Source organism: Periplaneta americana, chromosome 4 (genome assembly GCF_040183065.1).
Source record: "Periplaneta americana isolate PAMFEO1 chromosome 4, P.americana_PAMFEO1_priV1, whole genome shotgun sequence".
NCBI classification, from domain to species: domain Eukaryota; kingdom Metazoa; phylum Arthropoda; class Insecta; order Blattodea; family Blattidae; genus Periplaneta; species Periplaneta americana.
In genome coordinates, this window is record NC_091120.1 from 95,472,917 (window position 1) to 95,485,687 (window position 12,771).

A 12,771-nucleotide genomic window follows, 5' to 3' on the forward strand; every position below is an offset into this window, starting at 1 on the left:
TAATATCATTATTATTAGTTGTGTATTAAGCGTCTTATAAAAATCTTGTTTTTTAATAGACACTGCATTCAATAACAGTGTACTCCCCTAGCTGTCTATGAATATATAGGGCTAATACTAAAATGGAATGTATTCCACAAATGTATTTTCAGATTAATTCATATTTACCACATATACCCTACTTTCCATAATTGCACCCTCACAACCAGCAATTCTTTCAAACCTTCGAGAGACAATTTACACTTTTGTCTGTTACTACAAATTTATAGGCAGAAATTGAACGCTTAAAATGTCGTGGAAGGGAGCATACTTCAGATTTGGAACTGTTTATACTGGAAAGTCATACTTAGGTACCCATTTTGTTACACTTCCCCGACAAAGCATTCGCCGCTGCATTGAAATTGCTAATCCAGTATTCTTCTGGAGAACATTTTTTAGTTTTTCGCGTACTTTTTCTCCAACTGCCTCGGGTGCTGAGCTAAGTTTTTCCCTATCATGAGCGAATATGTGTAGATGCTCATACATTGGTTTCCCTGCAGTTCCCAAAGAAGCAACCACAGCAACCAAGAATGTATTGTAAAATGTAACCTGATGTAAGCAGCTTGATGTGAATGGAGTCATCCTTAAGAAGATCATTAGGATGCAAGTTTCCTCATTTTCCAAAAATGTTGTGACTTCATCATAAAGAAACGAGTTGATTTTCATCGTCACAAGGAAATAAAATGGGAAAAATATTGTGTTATTAATATTTTAAAATAAAATAGGCTAAAATAAGTCCTAATATCAAATTAGGCATTTTAAGCTCCATATAATGGCACTATTACTTAGGCCTATAACAATCCATGGAAAGTGTTAGTAACTTAATATGATTATATCTTCAGGAACAAAATAGGTTTTTACCCAAAATCCGATGTCTAGTAAGAACCTTATTTTCGGTCATTTTGGACTGAACTTATTTTGAGAACGAAAGATGGCTTTTATCAGTCTTTCAAGTTGTTAGATAGTATTTAATATTTATAAAATGCGTGTTCATGAAATCTTGACACACAAAATGGGAGATGGCCTATAATATCATTTATAAAAAAATATAGGCCTAATAATTTTGCGGCAAACCGGTAAAAAAATTCGGTGAAATAATATTTTATAGGTTCCCAATTAGTCTACTGATACTGTATCGATTTAAATAATTTTATAAGACTTTACCTATATTTGCCGTGTTGCCTCTCAAAGTGTACATAAAAATTAGGTCTAAAACTAAAACCTGTTAATATAAATGCTTAAATTCTGTGCAATATATGTACATTCAGTTCAGGGCAGAAGAAGACATAAAATAGTTCTGTCAGTTGTTTTGGGCAACATTTAAGTACCGTATGCTTCTAAAAACCTCTGTCCGAAAACTGTAGTTTCATTGTAATATACATAGAAATTAGTCTGAGTGTCCTAAATTAAAAGGCAGAAAATAATAAGACCCACTAATATCTGGATTCTTTTTAAAAAGTTCACAGTCCGCAATGACAACATGGCCCTGTTCAAAGGAACGTTACAACATATGTTTTTCTCACTCCTTCATCTACCCATAAAAACTCTACTATAAAGGGCAATTCACACAGGGATAGTTTACAGAAGTCAAGTGCTTGAAGCAACTCGACTTTCCTCGTATGATATGGTCGAGACAAGTTGTGACTTGGCAGTCAAGCAGAATTTGAGTTGACGACTCGTCAACGTTTGTGTCTAACTTTCCCGTCACGTGATCAACTTGACTCCACCACTTTCCTCATGTGAATGCTAACTTGTAGCAACTTGCAAGCAGATATTGTGGATAGTGTGCGTGTATGGTTTGTTTAAATTAATAGCTAATTAATTTAGGTATCGAACTTGAGATTAATTTAACTTTCACATCCCACATTTTAACAATTGGAGAGTTTGCGGGAAAAACGATGAATGTCACAGTTTTCTTAAGGTTGATGTCATTATCTAATTCAATGGATTACTGCGAAATTTAATGTTGTTCTTATGAAAAATGGTAAAAAGGAGAATAATCACCACGAATACAGTAATCCTTTCCTTTATTTTCTATAGAAACAGCACTACATTTTGCAGTTATAGAGTCAATTAGATCATCATGTAATCCTTAATAGAAATGTGACATTCATCGTTTTTCCCACAAGTAATTATTACTAATTCTGCTTACAAATCACTTGGATTTGCAATTCGAAATTATTCAAGCAACCACCTGTTTTTAGGTTAGGCCTATACCTGGTTAGAAGCAAGTGGAATATGCTACTATAATTATTTGGAATCCTTGTTGCAAAAATAATGTTCATTCTATCGAGTTGATAAAGAATAAATTCCTTAGATTCCTATATTATAAGATATTCAAAATACCTTGTCCATTCCAGTTTCCAACTAGATTATTGAGATGAATTTTTGGTTTCAATACGCTCAATGACACAAGAATGATTATATTTCTCAGAAAAATATGAACAACAATTATACCCTACTGATTCCGTTGAAATACTCAAACTAATTCCATTTTATATCCCTCCAAATATATATAGAGAAATTTGGTATTTAATATCTCTAGATCGAGACAAATATCAAAACTTCTTCCTTGTTTTGATCCGGCAATTTATTACGTACCAGTATCAATTTATTAAATTTCTGAGTTTTTACTCATAATAAGCAACATCTATTTCATATTTTTATTTCTATTGCTAATGAGTTGCATATATTAGTACCTATTTTATAACTGCTGTCCATGTGAATCATTATCAGTAATTATTATAAATTAAATTAATGTGAAGAAGGTGCTTTCATAGGCATTTAGCCTGTGTACCTACTTTCCTGTAAGCCATAATAAATAAATATGTAGACCCTATTTTAGAAGTACATAACATGTACGAACTTCCGTGGAATATACGGCACGAGAAAACTTCAATAATAATAAAAATTAAATTTAACAAGAGGCAATTATTTCAGAAACTTGTTACGAAACTTTAGGCACAATGTGTCCAAAACATTAATGTAGAAGTGATTTGCAAAAAGGTAAAAAAAATTAAAACAGTGTACATTTAAGCATACAACATTCAGCCTACATTTTTTACGTGTGGACCAGGGTTTTAAGTTTAGTGCCTCCGTGTAATCACAAATATGGCGTCAAGTTTAGAGGCTTCAAATGCTTGACTCCTGTAAACCATCCCCGTGTGATATTTCTGTGCATAGATGAAAGAATATCTTACAACGATTCTTTTATGTGGCTATAATGTGGTACTGTATACAGGAAAACCTATTCAATCACTTGGCTTAGGGCCTATGCCTAGAGATTGTTACGCACGACAACCCTAATTAGACCTACTTCTGCAAGAATAATATGACTGCTAAGATTAGTCTTTCCGCCTAACAAGAAACAGACCACTATATTGTTCTAATACTAGCTTCAGGTAGCTATACCATCAGTTTGCTACAGGAGAGAAGACAGAAGAGCCTACACGTCTAGGAAGAACGTATTTTGAAAACATTAAGTCCATACTGAGAGTTCAAAGCAACCAGAAGGAAAACTATACATTTTTGTAATGTATCAAAAACGGAAAAAGTAATATATAGAAAGGAAAATACCATCTCACAGAAGCTATAAGAAATAATATTACAATATAATATTTATTTTACTTTAATTGCCTGATTGGTGGACCATCAAACAAACAACATTTTATACAAGCTGGGAAATTAGGTGTAGGCCCTAATAAATTTAAATTAACCTAACGCGAAGGCAAACTGTGGACAGAGTGAAGAAACGGAAGGAACAGCTGAATGCAGGAAGTGGAACAGCCCCAAGGACTTAATTCGTACAGAATTTGATTACGTTGATGATGATGATGATGATGATGATGATGATGATGAATTTAAATTAATTATGGGTAAAACTGACCTAATTCGAAAAGAACACCATACGTAGGCTAAGTAGACGGTCAGCAATGTGTACTATCGGCAACTTCCAAAGACTGGAGCCCTCTACAATTTAGGCCTACAGTATTATACAGGCTAATACAGTAGTTACAAATTATTAAAACAGCTTACGTACAGGATTCAAGAAAGTGACAGTTTAATAAAACTGATAGCCCTAAGTGCCGTCTTCCTTCCTCACTTCCAATAACAGTTCCCTTATATTTATATCATGTCTTAATATTTTGTTTCAACATAGAAAAAAACTTGAGGTAGTCCAATAAGTAAACCTTCTGTGTCAGAAACATTATTTCTAGGCCTAACTTACAAGTTAATTAGTTTCTTTCCCAATATCATTATTCTGTTCAGAGTTTACAGAACTAAGGTCAAAGTATCCCCTGTAGACGCCGTGAAGGCGCATACATATATGGGGCACAGATGTAATTTCATGATCTCGGCACTAAATTCAGGTGATGTAGTCGGCACCACGCTCGGAACACCTTTTTAATCCCGGGAAAGGAATGGTACTCAATTACATAGGGGCCGTTCTGAAAGTTTTGGGAACAATAAAAACCCTGTCAACATCCGGGATTGAATTTAGGACCTCCACGTTCTTAGTCAGTTGCAGCAAACAGATCTATTTCCTTACAAACTGCACAACATTTCACGTCAAAAAGATTTATTAATCATAATCACATTTAATTTAATTCTTGTGAAAGTTATCTTTGATAAAAAAAAAAAAACCTCCTTTACAGTAAGGCCACTTTCTGAGTATTAGGCCCGTTACACACTTGAAGAGATCTCGCTAGCGAGAAATGTGTTGCGAGGAAATTCAAAGATTGATAACATGGATTCAAATGAACGTCCACAAACTGGAAGAGATTCTCGTTCGAGGCGAAAATCTCGAGCAAGTTCTCACTGAAATCGGTAGCTCAGCGAGTTTTTTGACACATGTTTAACATTAAACTCTTTATGACGATTAAATGTAGAAAAATGTGAAGAAGTAATATCATAGGTGGTGATGAATTGTATTGCTTTTATTAACAATGAGGAAAAATGGTTGATAATTGCAGTCAGAAATTTATCGAACTTGTACGATGTAACACGTAGGCCTATTTACATGATACACGGAACGAAAACTATAAAAACACGAAACTTAAAGAAGAAATCTGCAGACAAATATCAGATAATATGAAAATAAATAGGACTATAGCCTATTTTATTTTCATGAGATTTAGTAGTATTAATTATAACATTTGAAATAATGTAGGCCTATCTATATGTCTTAACAGTTTACATAATTTTAATCAGAACATAGCAAAGAATCTTCTATCATATCATGAATGGCAAAAAACTGAGGTCTGTTCAACCTGAAATAACGCCTAAACGTATCATCATCCATATCGAAATCAGTGGCCGAAACTTGCCTTTATCTTCGTGAAATGCAATATGATTTCCAGATATTTCTGACTAATTTTAGGTCTAACTTTTTCTTTTCATTAACAAAATATGTTCATATAACTCCATTTCCTCATCATCTGAAGATTCAGATTCAGCATAGTAGCGTTCGTACATAATTTGTAAAGTACGACAATATACTTACAGGTTATATATTTAAATACGACAATATACGTGAATACATAATCTGTAATATTCCCCCCAACGAGTGATTACTATAATCAGAAAAATGCCCTCTGCATGAAGGCAGTGCATAGATGATCATAGCGAGGTGTGATCTGTGATAGCGAGAGGCTCTTCGCCTCTTTCTCGCAACACATTTCTCGCTAACGAGATCTCTTCAAGTGTGTAACGGGCCTTAGGAACGGTACGCCTAGGACTACTTAAATAAATTCTGTGTACCGGTAAGATTGCTGATTTACAGAACACATAGATATCCCTACTATACGATTATTTTTCACGAAATAAATGTAGGTAATATTTCATATTCCCCATTAATTTCTCAAAACAATACAGTTATGAAAAAATGTAATGTTCAGGCTTCATGTACGCAATGCATAATAGCTCTTAAGAAAGCCTTTGGACATAGCCTTACTTTCTTACAAATAAACGGTTTTTAAGGAACCCGGAGGTTCATTGCCGCCCTCACATAAGCCCGCCATCGGTCCCTATCCTGAGTAAGATTAATCCATTCTCTACCATCATACATATTCCACTTCCCTCAAATGTACAGTGAGGTTAATTGGGGACGCTATCAAAGCTCTGAACGAAAACGCGAGCGTCCCCAACTAACCTCACTGTATTTTAATATTATCCTCCCATCTACACCTTGGCCTCCCCAAAGGTCTTTTCCCCTCAGGTCTTCCACTGACACTCTCTATGCATTTCTAGATTCATATATACAGCACATGCTACATGCCCTGCCCATCTCAAACGTCTGGATTTAATGTTCCTATTAAGTTCGGTGAATTATACAATGCGTGCAGTTCTGCGTTGTGCAACTTTCTTCATTCTCCTGTAACTTCATTCCTTTTAGCCCCAAATATTTTCCTGAGCGCCTAAAGGCTGGTTCACAATAAACCGGAAACAGAAACGACAACAAAAACGAGAACGGAAATAATGTTAAAATGAATGTATTTAAATGTGAGCATTCACAATAGTTAATTGTGAATACTCACACTTAAATGCATTTATTTTAACAATATTTCCGTTCTCGTTCTCGTTCCCGGTTTATTGTGAACTAGCCTTTATTCTCGAACACCCTTAACCTCTGTTCCTCTCTCAAAGTGAGAGTCCAAGTTTCACAACCATACAGAATAACCGGTAATATAACTGTTTTATAAATTCTAACTTTCAGTTTTTCCGAAGCAGACTGGATGTTAAAAGCTTCTCAACCGAATAATAACAGGCATTTTCCATATTTAAGCTTACTCTGCGTTTAATTTTCTCTCGAGTGTAATTTATATTTGTTATTGTTGCTCCAGGGTACTTGAATTTTTCCACCTTTTCACAGGATAAATTTTCAATTTTCGTACTATGTTCTGGTCACGAGACATAATCATATAAATTAGGCTACTTGGTCTTTTCGGGGTTTACTTAAAACCTATCTCCTTACTTGCTTCAAATAAAATTACAGTGTTTTTCCTAATCGTTTGTGGATTTTCTTCTAACATATTCACTTCATCCGCACAAACAAGCAATTGAAATTATAATTGAACGCACTAGTGGAAGAAGGGTTATATAACATTTTTGTGAAAATTGAGTTTTCTTCGTGAATGAAGACGTAGTGTTCTTTCACATATCACCTTATTTTAGTTTGTCTTGTCATAGAATATAAAAATACGAAGAGGATGAAGGACGTATGTTACAAATGCAAACCTGTTTTTAGTGCATTAGAGTATTATTAGTCTGTGTTAATAGTTATATAGCCTCTTTATCCACTAATGCCTTCAATTGATTCCCATGTTTAAAAGGTTATTAGGCCTAAATCTATTCGTTACTAATAGCTTACAAAACTTCCTTATTTTTCTAATGTTTGCATCATCTAGTAATTTATCCTTCACAGCTATGACTTTCTGTGCATTAAATATCGCAAATATTTCTATTAACTCTTTGAGGCACAGAACTCTGAGGTCAAATGAAATAAAATACATAAAATAAAGATCTGAAATTTGCAAACAAATTGTATTTTCATAAATTTACATACAAATCAAGAGGTGACTTTATTTGAAGCCACTGCGGCACAACTTCACGACATTAATACGAAACAGAATGTGTGGTGTATTCAAGTGAAGCCACAGTGTCTCAAAGGTTTAATACTTCGGAAAAAAATAATTTCAAGTTTTTTAAATTACTCTCAGTATGAATGAAAATATCAAAAACGAAATGCCAATGCTACAAAACAACATAACAACTCCTGTAATTTATTAGAATAAAATGATTTAAGCTTTATAAGAATAACTAGACCTATTACGAAAAAAAAAGTTGTAAGCATTTTTCCACCCATTTCTCCCTAGACCTACTTACAACACTCAACAATTTTTGGCCTACTGAGAGCACACAGTTCATTATTATCAGTCACTATAGTAGTTAAACTAAGTAAAACGACTACAGACGACATGAAATATTGGGTATAATTATATTGGAACTGCATCTATAGGCCAACTATTATAGAAGATAAGATTATCAACTTCAATTAATCATTTGTATTAATATCTTTCAAAGGATACTGTTATAATAGGCGTAATTCAACTTCAAATGTATTAAAAAATATATATAATAAAATAATTAAATTCGTAATATCTTATTATATATTATAAAAAGATGTTATGATATTTCTGCCTTTGGTCATCGACACCAAGATTTTTCTCAAAATCTGGACATGTGCCAACACTCTAATGTTCCACATGATGGGAGGGACAGTTTGTGGCATTCGTAACCTATATTGTTGTATTAACATAAACCCTCTGTTTACTTTTCGTGACACGAGGAAGCCAATATATTGACCTAAATAGTCTTACGTCCGCCATCAATAAGAACACGAGAACAATCAGCTTACCTTCTTTTCTCTTTCGGAGGCTTTGTCGTCTTGGTCTCCATTATAAGATTGTCACTAACAACACCAACAATCAGATACTTTAAACAAAACCAAACACTTTATGCACAACTATGACATAAATGTTTTTTTAAATGCACTGTGAACACTTTATTCTTCACACAATCTCTCATAGAAAATTCACTAAACACAACTCCATCTTACGTCAGACTATGGATGGTCAGGCTGTACAGAACTGCTGCCCTCTGTGAATAAAACTTTACACTATGTAGTGGCAACCTGTTTCTTTTCAAACATTTCTGTGCAATCATCAATCATCTGGAAGTACGATAGTCGATATTACACAGAGAATCGACAAACGGGAAATTATAAAATGTGGCCCTACTACTCAGCACTAAAAAAACAGAAACAGTCATCAGTCTTCGGTGTCATGACATAATAATAATAATGATAATAATAATGATAATAATAATAATAATAATAATAATAATAATAATAATAATAATAATAATAATAGGCCTAATACTTCCCTTTCATATTATGACACGTTATCCTCAAAATTGAACTTATGTAAAAAAAAACACACACACACAATAATCTCTACATTCCAATTTGCGGATTCAATGCAAAGAAAATAATAATGTGAATCTTTTACTTAATCCGTACATAATTATACAATCTGTCCAGGTCACTCCTGTTCTGTGAATGGCTGAGTAGCCGAAATGTCGCGTTCTTCTACAAATACAGCACACTGCAACGTGAACTTAACCCGGGCTATGGTATGGATGTTGATGTTAATGTGAATGAATGTTGGCGAAATGAGTCCGAGGTCCAACGCCGAAAGTTACCCAGCAATTCTGCTTCAGTTGGTTGAGGGAAAACCTAAAAAAAAAACTCAATCAGGTAACTTGTCCCTGCCAGGATTTGAAGCTAGGCCCTTTCGTTACACGGTCAGACATGCTAACCGTTACTCCACTAGTTTTTTCCGAAATATAAAGAAGCATAGGCTTCTTTGAAATATTTGGAGGAGAGGCAGGATTCTGCACAAAAGTCCGAGAAAACTTCAATTAATTGCTATTTCTAAAAACATCTCCTTGCATATCTTACAGAAAATAACATCGTCTGATATTTCATATAATATCTCTGGAAATTGTTTAGCCCAAAGATAGTTGAAAACGACGGCCCTTATGCACTACCTTTTCCTTTTCACTGTTTTGCTCAACCTTTTTTTGATCCTTGCGGCGATGATAAGCATAATTTATTAGTTTCACTGTCACTGTTACAAGTATTACAATCCATTTTTTTTCTTTTTCTCTTGTAAGGAGGAGGGATCCGAAGGTTTACTCTACTGCCTGAGGCTTATTGTGCTTACCACTTCTATTCTTGTGAATGATTAGATAGCCGAACGGCCGCGCTCTTGTACAAATACAGCACGCGCACAGTGAACTTAACCTGAGCTATTGTATGGATGGTGGTGGTGATGATGATGATGATGATGATGATGATGATGATGATGATGATATGTGAATTAATGATGGCGAAATGAGTCCGAGGTCCAACGCCGAAAATTACCCAGCAATTCTGCTTCCATTGGTTGATGGAAAACCCTGGAAAAAACCTCAACCAGGATTTGAAACCGGGCCCGCTCGTTTCATAGCCAGACATGCTGACGATTACTCCACAGCTGTGGATGCAATCCAATTTTACTTATTCTGTTTCATTCATTCGGTACAGTTTTATTTTTGGCATTTTCTTTACTAACAACGTATCTATTATCAATAGTTACATCGCAGTCACTGATCACTAACAAGCACACGCTCGCGACGACGATCACTGAAACGATGTTGAGAACGGTTAAATTAAAATTTCGTAACAAATTTGGTTTTTCAAACAATATTGAACGTTAATAACGGCGGCTACCTGCTTGTTCCGCCTTCAAGAGCTTCCAGCCATCTTTTCCTTGGTTTGCCTACAGATATGTTTTCTTCAGGCTTTTATTTCCATATTTGTTTAGTTAATCTTGTATGTGGCAATATTTCTAAATATTCTTTCCATTGTCGTCATTCATGTTAAAAATTTGTAATTCTTATGTGTGTTTTTCATGTGATCTAGTTTTAGGCCTATATTTTTTTAAACTCCTTCTTAAAACTTCGTTTCCGAGGCCTGTATTATAATTTCATGTTTTTTGGTTGACGTCCACAGTTCACTTCCGTAAGATAGTATAGATAAAGCTATAACTTTATAGAATAAAATTTTAATTTGGTCTCTTTACGTACGGTACTTTGTTTCTAAAAGTGCGGTTAATTGCTCTGCAGATCTTCTGTTGATATTAGGAAAAAAACAGTCGAATATACTGTTATTTTAACTGTTAATTCAATATTATTATTTCCACTTGGTAATACTCCTGATCACATAATAACAAATCCACACATACAGTAGTGTCCTTTTCAGGGCTTAAAACAAACAAGATGCCAGGAAAACCAACGCACTGACTATCACACGGAAATCTCGTGGGTCGGTCGTCGATAACTTAGGTTTGACTCTCTCTGTATTTTGGTTCCCATATACGCTCTTAGAATTCCTGAAACTAAGACATTTATATTTACTTATGAAGGGACACTCTTGGTAATGAAGTCCGATGTCTCATTCTGTGACGACCACTTACTAAATAGATAATTAGTTTCAAGTCTTGCCACCACGCGTCAATACATTAAGTAGTTTTCTTCTTTCTCCCTTAATTTTCTTTCTTATCCTTTTGTTTATTTGTGGAGCTTGAGCCCCCTTAGGTACACCCCCCAGTGGGTGCGCCACTGTGTGTGTGTGTGTGTGTGTGTGTGTGTGTGTGTGTGTGTGTGTGTGTGGCGCGCGCGCGTGCTTGAGAGAGAGAGAGAGGAAATGAGGGTGGGAGGGGAGAAATTGAATTTAAAATGCTCGTCTGAAATTACTTTTTTTTAAGTATCTGCGTTTCAACGAAAATTATCTTGTTCTCACTCTTTCGCGTGACACTATCATCTCGTTATAATAATGTAAATACGTAATAAAAACATATTTATTTTATATCAAGTAAACATGAGGACCTGTTATTTACAAATAACATATATAATACAAGCATTTAAATTGCTGGATCTGAAGAGTCAATTATTATATTCACGCTATCTAGAGTGTAAGAAAAGGTATTGTCATGGACTCCAGCTTCGTTCAAAGTTGTTTTTCCTTCGCAAGACATCGAAGGATTATGGCTCATATTTTCATTTTTGTCCAAGATTTCGAACCTTTCCTGAGGATATGAGACACTGTTTGTGAGGAGACTGCGAGCGACCATCGTTCGAACACAACTTCAGTTTTCAAAAACTATCTAATTTTTGTGCGATTAAACACTTTAGAATAGTTTACTCCATTTTCCTTAAATATTTTTCGACGCTGCGCACCACTCAGTTCATTACTTCTCATTGTACACTTCACTCATGACAGTTCTAAGATTATAATACACAGCAAGATACTTCATAACATAGAACATTTCTATACCATAACTAACCGAATCTTAGATCAGACGTAGCATATTTTCTTTCAAATCAGATATAAAATAAAGACCTAACGGAGCACACCACACATTTGGAAATGGAAGTTTGAATCAACACTGACAATGTTTACTGAATTCTGTAATCAGAAATATCTCCTACGCAAGCCTATTGTCGTACGATATACTTTAAATGCTTGCCAAAATGTTGTTAGTAGGCCTATCTATTTAGATTGTTATACTTACTTACTTACTTGCTTTTAAGGAACCCGGAGGTTCATTGCCGCCCTCACATAAGCCCGCCATTGGTCCCTATCCTGAGCAAAATTAATCCAGTCTCTACCATCATATCCCACCTCCCTCAAATCTATTTTAATATTATCTTCCCACCTACGTCTCGGCCTCCCCAAAGGTCTTTTTCCTTCCGGCCTCCCAACTAACACTCTATATGCATTTCTGGATTCGCCCATACGTGCTACATGTCCTGCCCATCTCAAACGTCTGGATTTTATGTTCCTAATTTTGTCAGGTGAAGAATACAATGTGTGCAGCTCTACGTTGTGTAACTTTCTCCATTCTCCTGTAACCTCATCCCTCTTAGCCCCAAATATTTTCCTAAGAACCTTATTCTCAAACACCCTTAATCTCTGTTCCTCTCTCAAAGTGAGAGTCCAAGTTTCACAACCATACAGAACAACCGGTAATATAACTTTACATTGTTATAACGTGATGAAAATGTCACGTGAAATGAGTGAGGACAGGACAAGATGATTGCCGTTAAAACGCAGATATAAAAAAAGTA

At 34.9% G+C, this 12,771-nt stretch overlaps 1 protein-coding gene across 1 annotated transcript in view; it reads right to left on the bottom strand.

The window, feature by feature from the left end:
• The window catches only part of LOC138698063 (hypoxia-inducible factor 1-alpha-like), a 512,524-nt gene extending 503,845 nt beyond the window's left edge, over positions 1-8,679 (bottom strand). Inside the window, exon 1 of the mRNA XM_069823756.1 lies at positions 8,456-8,679. Coding sequence (XP_069679857.1) covers positions 8,456-8,496 — 41 coding nt within the window. The 5' untranslated portion in view covers positions 8,497-8,679. The remainder of the gene's footprint in view (positions 1-8,455) is intronic.
• Between the last annotated feature and the right edge of the window lie 4,092 nt (positions 8,680-12,771).